The sequence below is a fragment of the Protopterus annectens genome, chromosome 2.part1 (genome assembly GCF_019279795.1).
Source record: "Protopterus annectens isolate FY-2018-M chromosome 2.part1, PAN1.0, whole genome shotgun sequence".
NCBI lineage: Eukaryota > Metazoa > Chordata > Ceratodontiformes > Protopteridae > Protopterus > Protopterus annectens.
The window spans coordinates 1,093,845,368-1,093,870,742 of NC_056729.1; the positions used below are offsets into that span (position 1 = coordinate 1,093,845,368).

Sequence of the window (25,375 nt, forward strand, 5' to 3'; positions counted from 1 at the left end):
CCTACATGGACAAACTCAAAAAACTCCAGATATTCTCTGTCTCATATCATCTACCAAGAGGCAATCTCTGCTTGACTTACAAAGCCATGTGTGACCCAACTCTGTTAGAAATGGTGCATCTAAAGAAATCGCAATCCCTCCACACCACATGCTCTACAGACCTCAACCTCATTGCCACAATCAACAGAACATGCTGGAGGGACAGGTTCATAACCCAGAGACTACCCATGCTCTGGAATAGGCTTCCCATACATGTCAAGCAGAGCAACTTACTGGCCCTCTTCAAGAGAAATCTTGATGAGTGCATGGGAAATAGAAAGTTCTCCCTGGGGATCCCTCCAGGGGCTCTAATTGATAGCGGCACTGGGAACTAACATCAGGTGGCACAATGCCAGGGAACTTCTATGGGTATAGGCTTGTAAAGGCTACTAGGCCATTAGCCTAGTACACACCCATTAACCTATGAACTTATATGACACCAAATGTACATGCACAGAGATTCCTGGATTTTGTAAACACAAACTCCCTGGGAGCAGATAGTCAATACACCAACCACGTGTGCAACCACACTGGATCTGGTCCTCACTAATATAGGAGACTGCTGCACACCCCCTACTGTAATGCCTTCCCTGGTAAGGTCAGACCACAAAATGGTCTCCTTTGAAGTAAAAATAAAACCTGGACCCCAAGCTAAACCTGGAATGTTCAGGAACTATTCTAAGGCTAACCTCCTGCTATTAAGTGAGAACATGGCAAATTTTCAAGCCCCCATAAACCCTGAGAACAGTTCTGCCTACACAGAACTGGTCACAGAAACCCAGTACGTTAATAGCTGCATAGCGGCAGCTGTACCCACCCAGAAAAAGTACAGAACTAACTCAAAAAACAAGTCACCCTGGTGGAATCACAAAATCAATCAGTTGTATAACAGGAGGAAGAAGAATATGGCAAAAATTAGGAAGTGCAGCACCAGCAGGATAAAAGCACTCTCATCAAACTAAACAAGCAACTCAGAGGACAAATAAAGTCTACCAAGGCCAAATATGAGGTAAGTTTGGCCTCCCAGACCAAGGGCAACCACAAAGCATTCTTTATCTATGTCTGCAACCTCAAAGGCACAATACAATTGTGTGCAGAGCGCATTGTAAAGGAGCCACGTATACTGAGCCAGAAGATATAGCAAACCTCCTGACTGATAAATTCAGCTCCAACTTTACCCCCCCCCCCAAGCTTCCCTCAGGAAATATCAAATATAACTCCCCCTACTATCACTGGGGAACATGTCCTTAATCCTCTCTCTAAGACCAAGAACACTATATCTGTGTATGCTCTGTACCTAACTAGGCATATCCAACAATTAGAACATCCACAGAGGTTCCACACTAAAAGAATATAGGATGTAAGTAATATGTTCTATGCAGACTCCCTCAAAGCCCTATCCTTGTATTGTCTCCTATAGGCTTTTTAGGGGAGATCTATGTCTGGCATACAGGGCATTGTCAGACCCCACTCTGGACCTCCTGCATATCCACAAACCAAACAGTACCAGAATTACCCCTTCTAAAGATGTAAACCTTGCCTGTGATATAAATAGGACCTGCTGGAGAGAGAGGTATGTATCCCAGAGGCTACCCCGTCTATGCAACAGGCTCCCCATCCATGTGGAGCAGAGTTGCTCTCTAACCAAATTCAAGTGCAACTTGGACAATTGGATTGAAAATCGGAAATTCATCCCTGTTTTGGCACCTATGTCTCTAACGGACAGAGGTAACCTGTAAATGGTTCATCTCCTAGGCCCATGCTTACACTTATCAAGGGTATCAGAACTTGTCAGAGATTTGGGATGCATGGCTAGCCTTAAAAAGGCCCTTGTGGTCATTAGTCTAGTAAACACTTATAAGACTATGTTGTTAAGTACAAAATAACAGAAGCTAGGCATGGTGCCCACAGCCTTCACAACTGAATAGTGATACATTACCCACACATTATGCAGTGGTGCCATGACATATAGACAAACAGCAGGCACAGCAGAGATTCAGCACCCAGTATGGTCCACCTGATATCTGCTAGAAGAAATAGTCTTTGTCAGGAATACCAATCTGAATGAATGCATAAAAAAGAAAACATAAAATTACAGTCTGAAAATTAGTATCATTATCAAGTACTGTTCTATTCAGGGTATTTCAGCCCAACCTCTAGTCCCACTCTTGCCTCGCTGGTCATTATATTGGTATCTGCATTACTTGCGAGTTAGGAGGATGTCAGTGGCCTCAGTCAGAACATTTGATGCATCAGACTACACATCCTTCTTATAAAGGGACCCACACAGGGTGCTGGGGATGACTCCTTCAACTAGATATGTAGGAAAAGAGCATAGTTTTGCTGTACTTAGTACACCAGAAGGGTGCTTTCCCTGGGACATTAGAACTTGTAGCCATCACCACAGATATCATATAAAACAAGGGGGTGACCTGTAACTCATGTTGGAAGTGTGATTTCTGAGTTGCTGGCAGTGCAGCCTTCTAAAGCACAATGAGAGTACTCATACAGGCAGCATGCATGAGCCCTCAAGCATGGCATATTAGCAGTGTGTGCTATGGAACCCAGTTGTGCATTCGGTTGTTAGTGTTATTCACTGAAATATATAGATTGATTGATATAAGTGGAACTCAGCCTCATGTGAATGCATGTTTTGTGATCTGTTATGTGCTTATGGCTAAAGCAGGTTTGCTGCTTTTTTAAATGACAAACCACACACACATACAAAAAACACACAAGAAAAGGAGAAGCAGAATTAATGTCAGGAAAGCAGTTAGAAGCAAGTTTCTGGCACCAGATTAAAAATTTAATGAAAACGCAGCCCTGAAGAGGTACACAGTGTTTTCCAGTACTGTAGTAAGCTGTATTTCTAAGATTTATTGTACATGAGAGCACCTGAAGTGGAACAGGATATAGGTACATAGACTAATCTGCCATATAGTTACTTACATAAAGCCCGTACATTATATATGTAGCTGTAGATCTACACTGTAGATGTTGGACGTTACTCCCATCAGGAATGTCTGTATCCCACACTATCCTATATATGCTAAAGAGATATGCTGTGAGTTTATGCTGTGGGGACACTTGAAGTGGGCCTCCCTGTGTGTAACCCCCAACATCATAGCCCAGTATTCTACTGCCACCTGTATCCCTAGGTGGCCTCTCCCACTGCTGTCTGTGAAGCCATCCTTCCCATTTATATCTCTATGGGCCTTTATGTGGCACCCACCTCAGCTATATACGTGTATATATCTGTCCTGACTACTGGTCTTGGGTGTGTTTGGAGTACCCCACTATCCATAGCATAAAATATCAATGACACTGATTGTTTTCCTATTCCTGTTCAAAGCTGTAATCCTGAGTCTGTGTATCACAGCCCACTGTTTGTAATTGGTAGCCTGTTATCCCCAGTGGTCACTGGCCTACAGCTATGTCTGTTGTTTCTATAGTTGTCATCATGTCCTGCAGAAGAGGAATGCTGCAGAGCCTAGACATCTTCAGCCAAGCTGAAACTGATGTCTTGTTACAGGCTGTTAGGACCCATGGATAACACCCACTGGAGAGAAGTTGTGCTCACCAGCCAGTAAGGGGCAATATATGGTAGTCATTGGTTCATGGCATTAATGCCTTTGGTGAACAGAGTTGCACAACACAGTAGTATTAGAGGTGTGTTACTGACATGATCAGGTAGGTTTGCAGGAAAGCATGAAGCATAGTGACATAGATGTTAGCCACTGAAAGGGGTCCAACTCTCACTTCTAGCTTAAATGGTGAGAAGGAGTCCCTAATGTCCTTGCACTGAAATGATGAAAGTAGAGATATCATACCTGGAGGAGTGGACACAGGTTTCAGGGGCAGCCAACCCCTACATGTTTCAGAATCAGAAATACGAGGCTACTAACTGTACTAAATGTGTATACAGCGACATTGCACATATGGGATATAAGTCAGCAACACATACTAATAATTATGTTCCTCATACATATGTCAGATGTGCAGACACACAGGAATGTCAGCAGAGGCATGGGTCTGTTCTGTATCTGCATTATATGCATATGCTTTACCACAGTTTGCATGCACAACACAGGGCCTCACAAGTAGCATGGGTATTTAGATTCACTCTGTTCCGCCTTTATTGTACACTCGCAGATCAGACCACTGCTGCAGATGCACCTATACAGGCTGGGTGACAATAGCACACATCTGAATGTGATACCGAGACACAGATTGAGCTATGGTGAGATAGCACAAAGGCACTATGTCTCCCTTCTGGGTAGACCTCCACCCATTGTTAAGGGTAAAGGTATGGTCCCTTACCTGAGGTAATAGCTGTACTTGTAAAGCTATTACCTGAGCTAGTAGCTGTAGAGGTGGAGTACTAACCATCCCCATCAGGGAGGTAGTAGTGGTGAGGCTAACCTGTGACTGAAAGCACCAGCATTCCTCTTTCTTTGGTGTCAGTAGCAGAGGAGCATACTGTATCTGAAGTGGGTATACCCATTGTTTGGCAGCCTAGCAAGGGTTCCCAGCACTGTCACATGTTGCAGCCAGTCCCTGATATATGGGCAGTGCTACGACTTACTCAACAGATATGCATGACTGTTATCCAGAGAGTCTGCTGCTAATCATGCTGACATGGATAGAATTAGTGTGGTTCATGGCTTCCATGATAATGTCTTCCTTCACTGTCAACACCTTGATGAGGTCATGGAGTCCATGCATGATTCCAACATAGTTCTTGAGAAGCTGTGGTAGCACACAGTGCTGTCATATCCAACTCCATGCAGTGATAACAGATGGCAGTGTCACCCTCGTATTCCGCAGCATTGTCCATGGTAAGTGGCAGGTTCATATAGAGAATGATTATGCTGGGTTGTGATCACAGGGTACATACCGTACTCATTCAAATCTAGACATGTGACTTAACCACTGAACACAAAAACAGCCCAAAAAACATCAAGAGCACACCAGTCCAAGGCTTATTAATCCAAAATCAGATACAAGTAAAACACATTAAGAGATTTCATCCCTAGTAAGTGGGACGTCTACAGAATAAATAAACATGTCTCAACATACCTTTTATACACAAACCCCTCCCCTTACATTTGATTGACAGATACAATCAGCCTGACTGTATGTACTGCTGTGAATTCAAATAAATCTTTTTTAAGACACAGTCTACCTAATTAAAAATAATAATAACAATAATATAAAATAGTGTGATGTGTTAAAAAAGAACAGTTGCTAATCTTAAATAGTTGAAAAAATATATCACAATAAATAAATATATAAATACATATCCATTGCACTTCCCGAAAAAAAATATTGTTGTTATATCTGGAGCTTTTCTCCCCGGGCCTCTCTGAAAAGGGACATATATCCAGTAGGACTATCCCAGTCAACAAATGCAAAATAAATTATTGAAACCGTGTTTGCAAAATATTAATAATAACTACTTAAAATATTTAAAATATTAAAAGTATTTAGAGCACTAAAACAATACCGCTCCATCATGTTTAATTAAAAGAGCTGTCTTCCACCTTAATATACTACTAAGTAAGTAATCTGAGTAGTGGAAAGACATTGTAACTTACATGATATTCTTGAGCTCTGCTATTAATTTAAATTTGACATTTTCTATTGTCATTTAGCTGCATCTTGATGTCAGATGATACTGGCAATTGATAGGCCCTGTGACAGGTCTGCTTTGTAGTTTTATTGTAGCAAGTTTCAGTCTGAGCAAAATGATCCCGTTAAGAAATGGATCATGATTGTATCTTTAGGTGCAGAATTAGTTAAGTGGCATAGGACTGTGATAGATTCTTCTGTCCACAAGCTAAGAGTTTTACCAGGGTACCAATCTTCCAGTGTGACTACCAGAAATCCATATATGAAGTATCTGCCTTCACAGGAATAAACAAATCTTGTAATTTTTGACCTAAATGCGTTACAGGTACACTATAAATATTCATACTTGTATCTTAAAAGGTTAGATGTTCATCATTCTCACTGTTGGAGTAGCCTTTGGCTATTTATGTTGTTTCCTGCCTAGGAACAACTGGCGTGCTTCAAAAGCTTTGACTCCTTCCCATACCTTTCCTCTAGCTGCTGATTGGCCAGAACTAATCAATATGGAATTTGAATATTTACTGCTATGGTAAGTTCTTACACAACTGTATTTTTGATATGAAATTTTTCAGTATTGTGCACATATGCTAGCATTTCTGAAGCAGTTCTCTTAATCTCTCCGAGATGTTTATTTTATGCTGTAGTTTCTTTATAAATAACACAGAAATTATATGTGTTTTCTTTGAATTCCCTGCTTTTTTTTATTTAAAACAGATAATATATTAACTGTGACACAACTGCAGAAACTTCCCCAGACAAAGTGGTGCATACTGGAAGCTATTCGCTTACGTGCTCCTGGTGCCATAACCAGAAAGGTAGTGCATCCTTTGAAAATCAAGGTAAGTTTTTGTGTTAGCATATCATTTTTACTAACATCTGCTAGATTCAGACAGATGGACAGTAAAGGACTCTATGGCCTGCTGGTACAAAGCATAATTCCTCTCTGTGCTGTTGACATCCTGGATCGAGTATGAGTTGAGATCACTGGAAGAATTGGCCTGGACTGTTAAATGGCATGGCATGACATCAACCCACATTTTGCACATTTTGTACATGGTGTTAGGGTGTCATATCAATATTGATCATCCACCTAGAGACAATGATCCCACCGGCAGGTGGCTATGAAGTAGCTAAAAACCTGCTGCTGCCCTGCATCAAGGAAAGGGTGTGTGGACCAGTACTGCTTACATGGCCCCAATGCAAAATGTAGCCCTCCTAAAATTGACAGGTGGCACAACCAATGTTGAGCATGTTGAGTCAGTGGAACAATTATGTGAAAGAGTTTGGCTATGAACCTATGAACCTATTAAGCAGTTGAGAGTCTTCTGTCATATCCCTAGTAGTAGGGAACGGCAATGAATGGAACAGGGAAGGTGATATTACTGATATCCCCTCTTAGTCATAGTAAAAAAAACTCAATAAACTGAGAATAAACCCCTGTGTCACTCAAAAACTCAGAATAGGAGAAGTTACCTCCATAAAGAGACCAGTCACCAGTGGCATTCCCCTGGGTTGTGTGCTGTGTCATTTCCTGTTTAATGTCTGCTTTTCTGAAGTAAAAGCCAATACCAAAGGGCTCTGGCTGACTTAGGTTTGCAAATGACTGCAAGCTAGGAGCAGTCATTACATCCCAAATGGTTTGGCCATCCCTCGAGCAGACTGGTCCCAAATAAATAACTGGTGTCAAAATCATGATCTGAAACTAACTGTCAAAAATGCATTATTGTATATTTGGGAAGTCATAACAGGGCACTACCACACTGACAATACATCTGTAAGAGTTGACCTAGTTGTTCGAGATTGGGAACTTATGTGAACAATGACATAACTTTTGGCCAACGTGTCCATTGTTTTAATAAAATCCTTCTATATCGAATAGCTTAAAAACAAAAGGATTGTGTCTAGATCTAGAGATGCCATTGTCCCCATTTACTCAGCCCTCATTAGGCCAGTCATTGAGTATGATGCCCTCTTTGCCATATGTCTGTCCACACACATGCAGTAACTAGAATGCCCACATTGATACCTTGCTAAAAGGATATAAGGCCTAATCAACATGTCCTACATGGACCAAATCAAAGCCCTGCATTTATACTGAGTATCCTGCAGACTGGCATACAAGGCATCCTGTGACCCAATACTGATGGATTAACTGCACATCAGCAAGTCAAATGACATCAGTAATACTTGGTCCAGGGTTTCTAAACCTCATCTGTAACACCAACAGAATAGTTTGGAATGATAGGTATACCTCGCAAAGGACACATCTGCTGTGGAACAGATCTACCCCATCCATATAAAAGAAAGTTCATCACTCACCATATTCAAGCACAACTTGGATCTATGAATGGGAAACAGAAAATTTACCTCAGCATTGCCCCTTGTGCTACTAATGGACAGAGGCAGCTCCTAAATGCTTAATCCCATGCATGGGTCCCCTCAGATTATTTGTGGTATAATCCAATTATTCTCATTAGGGATAATATATAATTATCAAACAAGGGATGGATAAGGCCAATCTGTAACCAAATAGGATAGGTTAATTTGAGAACAAAATGGGAAATTGTCTAGGCTTAAAATTACTGGCAGGGGCAGGTAGCCTAGTATTTACCTATGAACCTATGAATATGTCATACTAAGGCATCATATAATAGATGCTTGGTTGGTGCAAACTGTGCATTAGTGTACATTGTGTAACCTTGAATGAAGTAGACATTTTGGAATGGCTGTAGGTGCGACATGCTTTTAAGTCTGCCTGGTAAACAAACACAATAACTATATATATTTTCTTTCTTTTCTTTTCCATAATTGTTTCAGCATTCTCTGTCCCCACACCAGACGCTTCTCCCGTCTACTGTGTTGTGTGCTTGCCACTGGTACTGCGTGTGCTCCTCCCACCCCTCCAGTCAGAACTACTGCTTTCTCAGACTGCGTTCTCTCGGAAACATGGTAAAGTGTCAGAATTCACAGACAGGGACAAGTATCTTTCTTTAACCACTGTAGGTGTTAACCTACTTTCTTTCCAAACATTGTATTATCTTTATTGTATTAGTGGCTAGCACACTCGCAGGGACTACCGTGAGAACGTTCTTTTTCATCCCCCTGGTTTTTCATATTTTCAATAGAAGTTTCCCCATTACGGCCTCTAGATGGCAACATTCTGTAAGAAATGGTAGATTACTGAGCCCTAGCAGCCCTCCCTAGCAGTTAATGCACAGTCCTCACGAGGTACAAGTCTCCAAAAAAGCAGAACAAAAATGAGAATTAAAGAAAAAGGTGACTTTAGTGTCTGCAACAGCTCCGGTCCTATGTGCTTACAACCCTGCTAATATTTTCTTAATAAACAAGCTGTGAACCAGTTGCAGGATGTGAACTACTTACCTGTAAAGTATAGGTCTGCCTGATTGTTTTTTTTTCTGTCATTCCCTTGCGTCCTCCTGCCAGGCCAGCCCGCTCTGTTCGGGCTCACTCTGCTGTCCTATCCTCATTCCCACCCACCCCCACTTTCATTTCCTTTATACATAACCCTGATTACCCACATCCCCTATCTCACTACCAGTCTCCGCCCTCCATCTACTCCAGACCAACCGTATCAAATTCAACAGCTCCACACGTCTTGCCAATCCCTTCTGATAAAATCCAACTGTCTCCCTCTTCTTTCCGTACCTGCATTTTACCTCTCACTCTAACATTCCTTTTTCACATCTATATTTTCCTTTCCTCCATATATCTATTTCACTTTTAACCCCAGACTCTCAATACTACATACCAACCCCTCTTCTAAAATGCTCTCACTCATTATCCTCTACTCTTGTCTACTTACTTTAACATTTTCTACTTCTTACCATGGCTGTTAAACCACAACTCTGTTATCACCTACCCTCCCCTGTCTCCACACGGATGTCCAAACCCTTATCAATTTCTCTGTTGCCCTTTCACTATACTGTAAATGCACAACTGCCTATCACAAAGTTAAAATCCTCCCACTTTCATCTTATAAAATGAGACATAAGCACTCCACCTGTTACCTACATGCAAACTCTAAAATATTCTTCCTAGTTAACCTGCTATGCTCTGGAGATATTCATTCCAATCCTGAGCCACTCTCAACTGCTCCTACACACAGCTATATAGACAGCCCCAATATCTCTCCATCCTCTCCTACTCTATCCACCATTTCTCCACCTGCTATTTCCTTAGACTCTACTAACCTCCCACCTTCCAAATTCCTGACTATAATCTCTCTCAACATATAAAGTATAAAAAATAAAATAAGCACTCTTCACTCCCTGATTACTCAGTATTCCCCTGACATTCTTGCACTCTTTGAAACATGGCTACAACCACATACCTCTAACTTAGAAGTTCTTCCCCCAGGGTATAATATATTTTGACTTGATCATGATCCTAAAAAGGGAAAAGTGTTGCCATTCTTTATACTGAACAACTTTCCACACCCCCTCCAAACATTTACCTTGCTGAAACTCTTATAGTAAACTGTAAACTTAACAATCACAAAAAACTTGCTATAGCAGCCATCTACATCCCCCCACCCCCTGGAAAAAACATTCCTATCCTACAGCAATTCCTTTCCTGGCTCTCTGATAACATCCCCTATGAAACCATTATCTTGGGAGATGTTAATATTGACTGGACAGCTATTGATTCCTCCTCTCCCCATATTTCTATAAACCTCTATGGCTTCTCTCAACTCATCTTTTCTCCTACTCGATATAACACACATACCAACTCTGGTACAATTCTCAGTTGGATTCTCATTTCCAGCTTAAACCTCTATCACAATCCCTGTACTCTTCTCAACTCTCTCAGTGACCATCTTCCCACCCTGGTCCATAGATATTCACCTTAATTCCACAGACTCCACCATCTCAAAGACTGTCGCAAACTTTCCAACTTCAACCCTGCTACCTTCAACAATATACTTTCCTCTTTCAGCTGGACCTTCTTATACAGCCTACCCCTTGATGAGGCTGTCTCCAAATTCAACAAAATTTTCATTAATACCTTAAACTTATTGGCCCCATCACAAAAATTAGATTAAGATCTCACTTCTCACCTTGGCTATCTCAACCCATATGTAACCTTACTTTACAGAGGGATAGAACCTGGAAGTTATGGAAAAAAATAATCTGCCAACCCATCTTCAAAGTTATAGACAATTCAGGAAACATACCAGAAACACATAGACAATGACAAAAGACAATACTATCAAAAAACACTAAAAAACTCTCACTCTAATTCCAGATCATTTTAGAACAATATTAACAAGCTGCTGTATCCAGGTAAGCCTACCACACCTAGTGCCTGTCCAAATAGCTCTGACCTTGATACTGCTACTCTTCTAAAACACCTTCTTCATCAACTGTATCAAAATCTTACTAAAAATAACATGGCTAATCTTTCTTCTACCAATCCCACTCCCACCTACCCTGCCTCTACCTTCTCTCTGAAACCCACCACCACAGCATATATAAGATCTCTTCTCAATAAACTTAAGCCATGCTCTACATCTGCAGGCAACTTGCCACCTCAAGTTCTCAAAATTGCTGCCAATGCCATTGCCTACCCCATTTCCATACTTATCAATCGATCCATCCTTAAAAATACTGTACTCAAAATATGGAAAAAAATTCTGTTATTCCCCTTCACAAAGGAGAAAACTCTACAGGCCCCTCAAACTATTGCCCCATTGCTATTCACTTGCCCCTGCTCCAAAATAATGAAAAAATGCATACATAAACAAATCCTTGAATACCTTTTACAACAAAACCTCCTTATACTACACAACATGGCTGTCGTCCCCATCATAGCACTGCCACCACTCTCATTATTTTCACTCAGACCATTGCCAAAGCTCATGATGAAAACAAACTTGTTTCTAGTCTCTTCTTTGATGTGTCTAAAGCTTTCAACACTGTCTCCCACTCCCTGCTGCTATCTAAACTTAAAAATCCTAATTTCTCACAATCCACTATTCTCTGGTTTACCAGCTACCTCTCAGATAGACTCCAGTCTGTCAAATGGCTATTCGCTTCCTCTCCTTTTCTGCCTGTTCATACTGGTGTACCCCAAGGATCAATGCTAGGACCCCTCCTCTTTAATATCTTTACAAACAAGCTCTTCACAGCTTGCCCTCACTTCTCTCTTATCCAGTACGCTGATGATTTTGCTGTTATATCTTGCTTTGATAATCTCCTTCAACTTCTCTCCCTCACCAAGATTCTCTTCTATCTGTCGAAAAAGAGCTAAACAGTAATGAACTCATACTCAATCCCAAAAAAACAAAACTTCTCTTCCTCCCTAAATCTCTAGAACATTGTAAAAACTACTTCTCAGTCACATCTCTCAATAATACTACCAACTCAGTTGAAATGCATACTAAACTCCTTGGTGTTGTTACTGAAGACCAGCTTAAGTTTGATATCCATATCCTACAAACCATCAAAAAAACACACCAAAACTGGGTCTATTAGACAGGACTAAAAAAATACCTTACTAAAGACCCTAGATGTTCCCTGGGTCAAGCTTTTGTATTGCCTACTCTCTTCTATTCTGCACTGATACTCACTAATATTATAATATAACCTCATGACTAAACTCAAATCTACCTACAATAAAATTGTTAGATTTGCTGTAAACCTTCCCTATTCATCCCACCACTGCACTGTCCTGCAAAATCCTCTGTGGCCTGAATTTAGCCCATGTTCCAACAAGTCAGTACCTATGCCACTGTCCAGCAGGGACACAGGTGGAATCTCAGGGGTGTATTTTCTGTTCCCCATCCAGTTATCCAGGTTGCGTTTAAAAAGGTTTTATGAGGTACTCTGCTTTATGTGGAGAGGGAGTGTTTTCCACAAAAGAGGGAGTCTCTGGGACACAAATCTGTCATGCCGGCAAGTCCTGTTGGTGTCACAGACCAGGCTGAGGTTGCGCATTCAGATTGCTCAAATAGAGCTTGACTTGCGGATATGCAGCAGTCCCATCAGGGCGGGGTCTGAGATTGCTTTGTATGCCAGACAGAAGTCACCTCTGAGGAGGCTGTAGGAGACTGAGTAGAGGGACAGGGCTTTTAGCCTAGCTGTGTAGGGTAGATGTTTGAGGCCCTGGATTCTCCGTGTGAGGAACCTCTGTGGTCTCTCCAGCTGCTACATGTGCTTTGTGAGGTACATGCCGAATGTGGCATTGTACTCAATAATGGGTCTTATAAGGGAAGAATACAGGGATGTTATGACCACCTTGTCCCTGGATAAGATACCCTTACTAATGAGGTGGGCCATGTAAAAAGCTTTTTATACAACGGAGGTAATATGGTGGTAAAAAGTCAGTTTGCTATCAACCTGGGTGCTCAAGTCCTTCATAACTGATTGCATGGTTAGTGCCTTCTTATCAATGTGATAATTTGTGGGGACATCACTCTACCCAAAAGGGACGATGATGCATTTTTTGGCATTCAGTTTGAGGCCATGTTTCTGGCACCAATCATTTGGGGTGAGACCCTCTTAGAGGATGTCCACATCACTAGGGGAATTGATGACAGCACCCAGCTTGCAGTCATCTACAAACTTGGTCAGCCATAGCTCACTAGATTTGGCCTGCACCTCTGAGAAATATATCCCAAAAAGCAGAGACCCCAAGACTGATCCCTGGAGTACACTACTTGTTACAGGTCTACTACTTGAGGTGGCTTCCCCTATTTTGACTAGGTGGGTTCTATCAGTGAGCCAGTTTGCTACCCATCTGGTAGCATATGGTTTGATGCCTAGATGAGGGAGTTTATCTATTGTACCTGAGTGCGGAATAGTATCAAAGGCCCTGGTTAGGTCAAGATAGGCAGTGTGCACTGTCTTCCCCTTGTCTATGGCCTTGATGACTGTCTCAAATAAGTCGACCATATTTAACAGACATGACCTCCCCTTGACAAAACCAATCTGTGTGGGATCAAGTGTCTGGAGGTTGCCATTGTCCTTGTTAATGAGTTCCATGATATTCCTCTCCATTGCCTTGTAGCTGTCCTCCACTTGGCTAGGATAAAGCCAGTACTCAGGCTTTGGTTGAATATGGTACCTAATGGTGCCACAAGTTCCTGCCTGAGTTCATGTAGGATACAGCCTGAGATGTTATTGGGACCCATGGAGGCTGTATTTTTTGCCTTTGACATGGTAGTGATGACTTGCTTCCTAGAGATAAAGGGAGGGGCTGGTACTGGGGATGTCCTGTTTTACTGATTGGGGGGATAGAGGAGTGAAGTTTTCACTGAACCTGTCTGCCAGCAGGTTGGCTATATCTACAGGGTTTGTGTATGTGGTGTCCTTGACCACCAGTTCTGAGCAGATCTGGTGCTTCTCTTGAGATTGCAGACATATGTGAAGAAAGCCTTATGATTATCTTTAGTAAATGTGGCAAGTTTGGACTTAAAGTTTGCTTTGGAGGATTTCACTAGTGCTCTTATTTGCTTGTTCAGGCTAAGGACAGGATGCTTCCAATTATACACCTGCTACTTCTTGGTCCTGGACAGCATTTTTATTCCTTATATTATAGAGTTTATTTATTGTAAATGTCCACCAGACCAGTTTACTCTTCCTTGAGGAGGAGGATTTTGCTCTGTCTGGTATTCCTGATTCCATGTAGATATATAAATGCTCATATAGTACTTTGGTGTAGGTTGGACATATGTGCCAGTTCCTGTGGAGGGAGTGGGAGCTGTGAAGCCATTTATACCTTCCCTCAGGAGGTTGTAATCAGCTTTTGGAGAAGTTTTTTTGTTTGATCCTAGCTGGGGAGGGGGTTGTCTGGGAAAATGTTGACTTTGAAAGTGACTGTTTTGTGGTCGGATCTTACCAGAGATGATGACACTGTAGGGATGCTGCAGTGGTTACCCATGTTGGTTAATAACAAGTCCAAGATATTTTCACTTCTTGTGGGGATGTCAACCAACTGGTCCAAGGCATTTGCAATGATGATATCAAGGAATCTCTGAGCATTTGTATTGTGGCATGAGTATTTCTTCCAGTCTATGGTTGGATAGTTAAAGTCACCCAAGATCGGGGTGAAGGGTTGACTCTTCATAGATTCAAAGAGGTCCAGATAGGTGGAGTGTGCATCTTGAGTCAGAGTTGGAGGCCTGTAGCTAGCTATGATTTGAATAGGGGTCTTGTCAATTGTTAACTGTACCTGGAGTATTTCCTGTGCATCATACTGTTTGACCAGCCTAGAGGTGTGTATTTCTTTTATATATATTGCAACTCCACCTCCTTTTGTTTTGCTGCCCACGGTTTGGGGTCTGAATGATTGATAGGATGAGTAACCTGGTATGGCTGGGGTGCTCTCTGCAGCTCTGAACCAGGTTTCTGTGACTGTACAAATATCAGCTTCTTCCAGGGTTAAGAATGATTGCAATGAGTGCAATTTCATGTTTAGACTCATAGCATTTAGCACCATGACCTTTAATTCATGTTTTGATTAAATTTTCATGTTGGTAGTTTTGACCTCATGGCATTGCCTAAAAAAGGCACTATGGGGGAGGCAAGAGCCTTTGCCAGGAGCCTGAAGCCCAAGGGAGACAAATGCAGGCCATCTCTGGCAAAGCATTGTTGCTTGTCAGTCGTGTCATCCCAAGCTGTCAGGTACTGGGTCCCCTTGGAATGACACCAGAAACTAAGCCAATTGTTAAAGTCAGTCATTTTCTGTTTGTATTGAGGCATCATTTGACTGTAGAATGCTGCTTAAGGCTGGGAACATACCTGCCTCGGACACAAACTCAGTGAGCTTGATCATGTCTTGCTCTTCATATAGACCAGGGAGGTATGTCTCATATTATTTACTCCAACATGTACTATGACAAAGTCGGGTCAATATCAGATCATCGAATGTTGAAAACAGCGAACAATGATTCATCGTCCCTATTTCACTAAAAGCTGAAAATATCGACAGCTCAGAACAGCGATTTCTTTCCTAGGGAAAGAAATTGCTGTTTCCAAAAAAAAAGTAAACAGTTAAAACACATACACATCTACCTTAACCCTACTTCTAACTCAAAATAAAAAAGTAAACAGTTTAAATCATATATCCACCTAACTTAACCCTACTTCTAACCCCCCCCAAAAAAAAAAAAGTAAACATATATACACTTAACTAAACCCTACTTCTAACCCTAAAGTTTATGCTAAATGTATTACTATATATGCACTTACCTTAACTCGCACCCTAACCCTAAGGTCAGTAATTATTGCACATTTACATTTGGGAGCCATACTGGATAAGGGAATCTCTGAGACCGCACTTCGAGACTGCACTACAGTGCAAAACACAGCAAACTAACAAAGCGGCCAAGCGACTTCTCTCCCAGGGAAAGAATTCACTGAAAAGCCGCTTCGCTATTTTGCCTGTTCGCTATTTTAAGTTCGGTGAAAACGTATTCGATAGAATGCATTTTTGATGACGTGATAGGGACCCGAAAGAGTTATAACAGTAGCTGTTGAGAGACTTGAGTGTATTGGTGATATGGCAGATTCTGGCACCTGACAGACAACTAACTGTGACTTTCTCCTTATCCAGCTTGGTGAGAGGCACATCTGTGTGTCTCAAAATGGAGTCCACTATGACTAATATGTTGGATTTATGTTTAGGCTTTAGTAGCTGTGAGACACAGGTGTGTGGACTATGTGTGGTGTGGTCAGCAGTGGAGTTTGCGTGCGTTTATGCCTCGGAAGTCTCTTTTGTTTCGGTATGCTTTTGTTGAGGACCTCTGCATATGTGGGGATGTGTTGTGTAGATATGGGTGGTGTTTGAGTTGTGGTGCTCATGTTGCCAACCTTCTCAGTGCCAGATATACTGGTTTGTGGGGGAAAGAGCAATGACACTAGGTGCTTAATGTAATTGCGTCTATCACAAATTGTGTTCCTAGGTAGTAGTAGTAGAGGGTTGTCTGTGTACATCAGACAGTTGCTACACTGTCTCAGAATGCCCATATCAACCAGACTGACAGGAGAAAATGTAGGAAATTGTCCATCCATATTTGTCAGAAACTGAAAGAGCTAAGTGGGTAAAGGGAGGAAGGTTTAATAGTTTAGTACTACTAGATGATAACACAAGTGCTACTAAGGGAAAACTTGTAGCTGGAATACCTCAAAAAGGGTTAAAAAGTAGTGCAGATGAAGCTTTGGGTGCTGCAGACCTGTATCTAAACTATGCTACTCAATTTTAAGGTTAAGAACACAGTAAAAAAAAAGAACTCACAATGACGCACAGATTAATCACTTATAGTCAAAAGAATAGAACTTGCAGTATGAAAAAATACAGTTAAAATCAATGAAATGCAATAAAATGCAGTTAAACAATAATGAATTGCAGTAGATAACAATGGAATATAGTTAATCAGTAGATTGCTTTGAAACAGGTGCTCACAATCACAACAGTAACAGACAGCACAAATAAAGCAGCGATTCAGTAGAATGCTGTCATCAATTTAGTGAGGCTACTAACAAGCAATATTAAATACTGCAAACTAAATGCAGTTGAACTCCTAAGCACAAGCAGCAAATGAAGTAGAAAGAGGTACATTTTTTTTTTAGTAGAAAGTAACGAGACAGAAGATAATAAGATAATTCAAGGTTCAAAAGCTAAAGGGGTGGGGCTTTGCTAAGTTCTCACCATAAACAGTAGAATGAGCTGATGTAATGTGACTGGGGGGAGTGTGCAGTATCAACTTTATACTAGAGGTGGGCAACTCAAAGCCACCAAGATTTTTTTTTTCAATAATTTTTATTTTCATTTTACATTTATATAAATCACAATCATTTCCATTTGTACAGCATGACCATAAGTGAGTGTTATACATTTGTAGTCAATACAGTAACATGTAGGTCATAAAACATATCTATTTACACTATATACATAGATGCTTTCTCAGTCAATTCCATTATTATAAAAACAGCAAATACAATAATAATTTCAAGTCCATAGCTTGGCTGTGTGTGTATATCTTTAGGTTCCATTGTATTTGTTACTATGTAGTATGTATGATGTTTTATACTAATATGATGTTAAAGTCTTGTTCCCAAATTTCTTGGCCTTTCATACTTTTATTTCTTTTATCCATTACTATTTTATGTGCTAAAAGATGTTTTATAGCTTTTTTTTGAATCCCTCCCAAGAGATATTTATAGGGTCTAACCATTTGAGAGCTATGTATAGCTTCATTAGTAAGAAAATTATTATAAGTATATTCGCTTGTTTTCCTGATATGTTAGATGGGAGAATATGTAGAAGGGTAACTTCCGATGTTAGTGTTGATGTTTGATATCCCATATTTTGCAGTTGTATCTTGAGGGAATTCCAGAGTTTGTACACACATTTGCAACTCCAAAATATATGCATTAGGTTTGCTACCTGGTCCTTACAGTGTGGGCAGTATGGTGATTTTAATGCATTGAATTTGTGGAGTATTGCGGGTGTGAAACATGCATTATTATTTATCATGAGTTGTATGTATGACAGTTTTTTGAGGGGTATAATTTTCAGTGTTAGATTGATTGCATGACTTAATTTGCTGGTCATCTATGGATGGTTTTAATTTTCTCCAATAGTTAGAGAAAAGGAGGTCCTTCTGAATTTTGATTTTGCCTATTATTTTATATGAGTTAGAGATTATTTTCCTTGTTGTCACTATTAAGTATAGCAAAGTTTTGGAGGTAGCTGGAACACAACTCTTTGATTTGTCTTAGAATTATTATATATGATTTGGGTAGATTTAGGTTATTTTTCATTTCTTGGGTTGTACAGTTAAGTTTAATCGTGGAAAAGAGTCAAGGTCTAGCATCTTGTTATTTATTTTTAGATTTGGATTTTTATGGAGAGGTTGTAGTGTTACCATAGCTTGCCCAAGGTTTAAGGAATGAAAGAGTTTTTGTGTTATATTTATAGAATGTTTTAAGGGATCTATAATGTTGTAGGTTTGTAAATCTTTTTTGTTTAAAAAGGAAAGCACTTTGGGATTGATGCCTAGGGCTTTAATGTACCTATATAATATTGTCACCCAAGGAGGTGACCAAGTTTTCATTGTCGGGTTATGTTCTGCTATTCTCAGTATTCTGTTAGTGCTGATAATAGAGTAAAACTAATGTCTTTCAGCTTTTCCCGGTTAGGGGTCGCCACAGTGGAACTCCGGTCCGCTAATGATTGGCAGTGGATTTTTACAGTGCTGAGTTGCCAGCCCGATGCCCAACCTTCAAAGAAGGCACACCCATTCACACTCACACCTACCTGCATGTCTTTAACGTCACTCGACTGTGGGGAGGACATGCAGACTCCACACAGAAGGTGCTCCAGCCGAGAATAGAATGGGAGAACCTGTTGCTGTGAGGTGACAACGCTAACTGCTGCACCACCGCGAGTGTTGATAATAGAGTAATAAGTTTTAAAATCTGGTAGGTTCAGACCCCTATTTGCTCTGGGGAAGTGTTAATTTCTGATACGAGATTCTGTTTTTTTGGGTTCCCAAATTAATTTTGCAAGGAAGGTATGCATTTGTTTGAAAAATGTATTATGTATAGTATCTGTGATGTCACAAATATATGTTAGTCTAGGCAAAATGTTCATTTTGATTATTGATACTTTGGCTAGAAATGGTAGCTTAAGGTTATTCTACCTTTTACAGTCTTGCATTATGCTTTGCCATTTAGGAGTTATTATGCATTATGCTGGTAGAATTTCTTGTTGCTCTGAAAGAAAGTAATTCCCAGATATTTGGTTTCTTCTTTAATTTTTATTGTATCTATTAGTGGTAGTAATGAGATAAGTTTGAGTGGCCTTAAGGGGAAGATACTAGTTTTATTGAGGTTTAATTTGTAGTTAGACATGATTGAAAATTGTTCAATTGCAGTTATTATTTTGGTTATGTCCGAGTTTGGTGTAATGAAGTATATGTTCAGATCGGCTGCGAAGGCGGTGAGATATACTTTGAAGTTATGTGTTGAGGGGGGTTATGGTATGTGTTTTGTTTAATACAAAGAAACAGGGGCTCTAGATATAGGTTAAATAGAAAGGGTGATAACGGACATCCTTGTCTTGTTCATTTTTTATCATAATTCTATTTGACCATGTTTTATTTACATATAGGGATGTGTATGGATTGCTATAGAGAATTTGGATGATCTGAATGAAATTGATAGGTATGTCAAACTAAGGTAATGTTTGAAGTAAAAATACTAGGTTGACCCTGTCAAATGCCTTGTGGGCATCTACTACCATTGCATAGATATTAATATACCTCTGATTTGCAAAGGATATTAATGCATCCAGTGTTGGAGTATTGTCGCTGATCTGTCTTTGTGATGTGAACCCAGATTGCTCTGCAGATACGATTTTCTCTATCAGGTTTTTTAATCTATTTGCGAGTATTGAGGTCAGGATCTTTGTATCTATATTTAGTAGGGTGATGGGTCTATAACTATCTGGGTTTTTAGGGTCTGCATGTTCTTTTAATATGAAAATAGTTTTGGAGGCATTGAAGTGAATATCATTTATGTTGTTATTTATTAAATAGTTCAGCACATAGTATAGTAGTTTAGCAATTAGGGAGGTGAAAGTTTTATAAATTTCTGTAAGTCCATCCGTTTCTGGGGCCTTATGTGATTTTAAATGTTTAATTGTTGTGTTTATCTCATTGATGGAAATAGGTTCCATTAGTTTTTTTTGTTGATCTAAATCTAGTTTAGGGAATTTTAGTTTTTGAAGAAAACGCTTTCTATCTTCCTTAGAGGTTTGTAATATTTGTTCTCCATAGATTTGAGAATATATTTGTTCAAATACTTTGATAATTTCTTCATTTCTTGTGTAATTTTTGTCCCTGTAATTTATTTCTGATATATTTGAGGTGGTTTTGTGTTGAGAGATGATTCTGGCCAAAGCTCTGGATGGTATTTGTGCTTCCTCTGCATAATTAACTAATATTCTAACTAGTAATCTCGGTAGCGCATTCTGTAACTGCGTAATGCTGTAGTGTGATAAGGTAGTTAGGTGTATGTTCGACTCCCAGCCCTGCCAAGTGTGTGTGTGTGTGTGTGTGTGTGTGTGTGTGTGTGTGTGTGTGTGTGTGTGTGTGTGTTTCCAGCTGCCTGGGGACAGATTAATGCCTTGGGTTGGGAGGGTGGCCTAATGGTTAAGGTGTTTGCCTTACAAGCACAAGGTGCAGGGTTCGAGTCTCACAAGGGATAATTGACTAGGCTTAAAATGTATGTATTAAAATATCAAATCAACAAAGTTGACATATATATAATATTTTTAATTTTAATATAGGTAGATTTAATTAAATTAATTAAATTAGATTAATTCATAATATCTATGGAATAGATGTTTTGGCGCTAAAAGGGCTTATTTAAATGACCAGGGTACAACAATAGTTGTTCTGATTAAGTCTGCATATGGTCAGATGAAAGCGCTTAACTACTGTGGATATTGTGTACTGTTTTTATACCTTTGAGGAGTACTTCTACGTTTTCACGTTTGTTTTACTGGTTTGCAATAAACCTGTTTTGTTCCTAGCTGTGGAGTGGAGCGTTTCTGATTTAGCCTTCTGTGCCAGCTTTGGGTGTAATATTGTCGGTGAAGTATTTGGCTATTTTTACTAGGCTTAAAATGGCTCACAAGGGCAGTTAGCTTAGTACTAACCTATGAACCTATTCTTACCTCATAAAATGACAGATTTCTGGTTTCTAACTTATAGAGATCTCTTTGTTTTAGAAGATCAACTTCAGTTTGGCTATTAGCATTATTTAGTAGTTCTCTTTCAAGTTGTTCTATTTTCCCTTTTAATGTACACTCCTCTTTTAGTTGTATTTCTTTTATAATATGCTGCTTTTTTATGAATATTCCTCTGATTTGTGATTTGGCTGCAGCCCATTCTATGTCTGTTGGGACTTGGGATCTGGAGATATTTGCAAGGGATGTCTTTAATATTTCTTCAACTTCTTTTATTACCTCTATTTTGATGAGCAGGTTAGGATTCAATGACCAGTTATGACCTCTATTTGCTAAGTACAGTTTTTTGTCCCAGTTGATAAACAATGTGACTTTAGAATGATCCGAGAAAAATCTAGTGTGTATAACTGTTGTTGGATCCATGTTAATGAGTATGTCTGAGATTAAAAAGAAGTCTATTCTTGACCACATTTTATGGCATTGCAAGTAGAATGTGAATTTCCCGGACTTATTCTCGTTATTCCCATATTTAAAATGGTCATATAGTTTAAAGTCTTGTTTAAGTTCATTTAGAGCTATTGTGGCTTGTTTATTATGTGATTTAATCGGGTTAGATTTGTCCTTTTTTGGGTTTTGATATGTGTTCCAGTCACCCCCAATTATTAGGTAGTGATCTTTAAGTTGGTTTAGAATTGGGTAAAGTGATATAAAAAAAGTGATGTTGGTTGATACAGGGTGCATGTAGATTAAGCACCATTATGGGTTTTGGTAATCCTGGGTTGGTAAATGTTATATAACACCATCTTCCCTCTTTGTCTGCCTTAGTCTCAAGTATCTTGTCTTGGAATTGATTTTTAATTATTATGGCAACACCAGCACTGTTTGTTTTATCCCCTGTTGCTATAATTTGTCTTATCCATTTTTTCCCCAATTTCTGTCCATTGTTCTGCAGTTAAGTGTGTTTCTTGTATTAATATAAGATTGGCTTTGGTTTTCAGGGTAAGATGCAAAAATAGTTTTCTTTTTTCTTTATTTTGAAGTCCTTTAACATTCCACATCTCTATTTCTCAGATTTATTTGTTAAGTATGTTTGTTCTACATGACTTGTATGTTAATTTGGTTTTATGGTCTTTGTATGTGATGTTGATATGTGTTTTTGGAAAGCATCTAACTATTCCCGTCCCTACCCTGTGCCTACCCACTGTACTCCTGGACTAGGAATAAAAGGGGGAATAAAGTGAGAAATTAATGTATACTTTTAGTTTCCCTCTGATCTTTGGTTGTGTTTTCTCTTTGTGTGTAGGTTGAAAGCATGGTAGCCCCCTTACGTTAATATATACAATACAGACAAAGCTTAACAAACTAGTTCCATAAAAAAACACTGCTGTGAAATATCCCTAGTCTCTTCCTTAAAACTATTATACAATTATAGTATTAAGGTTACAGCACAGAACTTACAGGTTTTTAGCATGCAGCTTATTCCTTCTAATAATGTATTTTTAAACAACATGTTAGTATTCAAATCCGCAGTTAGCTATATCAAGATATACAACAATGTAGCACAGATTTTAAGGCAGACTTGTCTTGTTTACATTTTCCTTTTCCTTATTCTTCTCTTATCTTCCCCTTTCCTTTAAGCAGTTTTTCTCACCTACTTCAGTGCATATACAGACTACTGTGCCAATCTGTAGCAGATTCCAGGAAAAAAAAACGTTATTGGCACCTATAATCAGAAGTAGGAAAATGGGGGGAAGAGAGGAAAAATGTTTTCAGGCTTAGCCAGGTGTATAATCTGCCAAAGCCTATATATTTAGATTTATGTTTATGTTTTCTGCAAACAGATAGTTTATATTTGTGTGTTCTTATATTTTTCCTTTTCTAAAATGCTTTTACACTTTACTTATCTTTATTCAAGTCAAACATCAATATTTATGTCATACAGCCTTAAGATAGGCTGGTTCTGACAGTCTCTCATGTAGTAATAAAGGCTGGATTGTTTACGATAAGTCTTAATACTAGATTCAAAGTCTTATTGGTTGTTTTGGTAAAACCATACCTTATTCTTCAGAATCTTGCTTTGCAGGTTTCTGGTCATCTTTCAGTCTGGTTTACTTTATAAGCTGGTTTAGATCGATTTATGGGTGTTTATGGCAAAATTAACTTCTAAGACTTGCTGCAGCTTCATTTCAGGTCATTTTTAGATTGTAGTGGAACCCATGAGATCGAAGGGGGAATGATTATGTATACCAGAGTCCCAGGAAGTGGTCAAAGCCACCAAGATTTAAGACCACCACAGCAGCTGGGTGGCTGAGTGTGACAAATAACAGTTGCACAGATTACACAGATATACAGTAAAACAGAAGTGCAGACAATGGTTGAAAATAAGCACTTATCTTTTTCCAGTATCACAGCAGAGCAAATGACAGAAGGCCTATCTCACTGCAGCTTTGAACAGCTTGATCAAAGAAGTACAACTGGTTTAAAACACTGTCTTTTAAACGCAGAGAAACAGAAACCAGCCCAATTATCCAATCAAAACAACAGTGTTGCAGGAATGCTTCTAGCTAGATCAAACCAGACATATTCTTTCTGTCACAAAGAAACAGCTAGGCCTCTCTAGACAAAAGATTTCAGTACAAGCTCCAAAGGTCACAAACAGTAACAGATATTCAGCTCTAACAGACAACAGAAAGGAGATTAAAAAACAGATGCACAGATTACAAAAAACAGTTGCACAGATGACACAGATATACAGTAAAACAGAAGTGCATAAAACAGTTGAAAATAACCACTTATCTTATTACGATATCACAGCAGAGCAACCTGACATATCTTCTCCTCATCCTTTCTCTCCTCCTCTGTTTCTCTACTAATACTCTGACATGGTCCCCATCTTTCTGTCTTTCTTCCTGCAGACAAATTTTATCAAAATGTAGATATTAATTACATGTCATATTTTAACTTGTTTTTTTAACTGCCTACTGTTTAACTATGCTCTTATTCTCTTTTTGTATGCATCGATCTTTAGACTTCTGATCAGAAGTCTCTTTTACTGCCAGTATAGCATAGATCTACCATGTTTTTACTAATAATGATGCTCTATATTCATATTCATATTATGTTTTTCTTCTATTTATGCATTTCTTGTACTGTTTAAGCTTTTTTGTATCGTTTATATTTTTATAAATGGAGCTTTTTTCCTCAGGCCTCTGCTGAAATGGGATTTCCTGCCCAGTCAGACTAACCCAGTTAACAAATGTCAAATAAATAATAAATAAATAAATTATTTTTCTTCCTGTTATGTTTTATACCTGTAGTCTAATTGATTGTTTGACACTATCAAAAATCTAGATCATAAATTGTACAGATGAGTGCCATATTCTTGTGAAAGTGGTCCATTCCTTTTCATTTATAATCTGCCTAAAGACAGAATATAGAATGTGTTTTTTTTTAGACAGATTACTAGCAAAGACTACATATAAAATATTTCTGCTGCCCGGGTTTTAGCTACTGTACATGTTCCACATACCTTACAATGAAACAATGCTACCAGAAAGGTATAGATGCTCAACTCCCAAAGAAAAGATAACTAAAATGCAGTTTTATTCTGGCTTCATTTTGCCCATGGTGGAACCTTGTCTCCTTTCTGTACCTGTAAAAGAAGAATAAGGATTGCAGTGGTTTCTATTGACCAAAGTCTTCAAAGATATGTGGCTATTCACACTATAGACAACCTTTTTTCACTCATGGTAGGGTAAGGCTATGTCCCTGCCTTCTCTGAAATAACAATTCCATACTTTCCGGTGAATAAGTTCCTCCAGTCTTTTTATGGGTAGGTTTTTCTTTGTCCACATCTGTGGCTGCAGTGACTGCCTTGCTGCTTTTGGTGATATGTAATAACTATCCATCCTTCCATTAGGGGAATGACCATAATGGCTTATTCATAGCTAATTATAACTATCTTCCTGGATCTCCAGACACATTCCAT

At 39.3% G+C, this 25,375-nt stretch overlaps 1 protein-coding gene across 3 annotated transcripts in view; it reads left to right on the plus strand.

Moving 5' to 3' along the window:
- LOC122794334 (24-hydroxycholesterol 7-alpha-hydroxylase) overlaps positions 1–25,375 on the plus strand; it is an 800,221-nt gene that overhangs the window by 218,635 nt on the left and 556,211 nt on the right. For all 3 annotated transcript variants that reach the window (XM_044062639.1, XM_044062641.1, XM_044062640.1), the window contains exon 8: positions 6,385–6,509. In XM_044062639.1, coding sequence (XP_043918574.1) covers positions 6,385–6,509 — 125 coding nt within the window. The remainder of the gene's footprint in view (positions 1–6,384; positions 6,510–25,375) is intronic.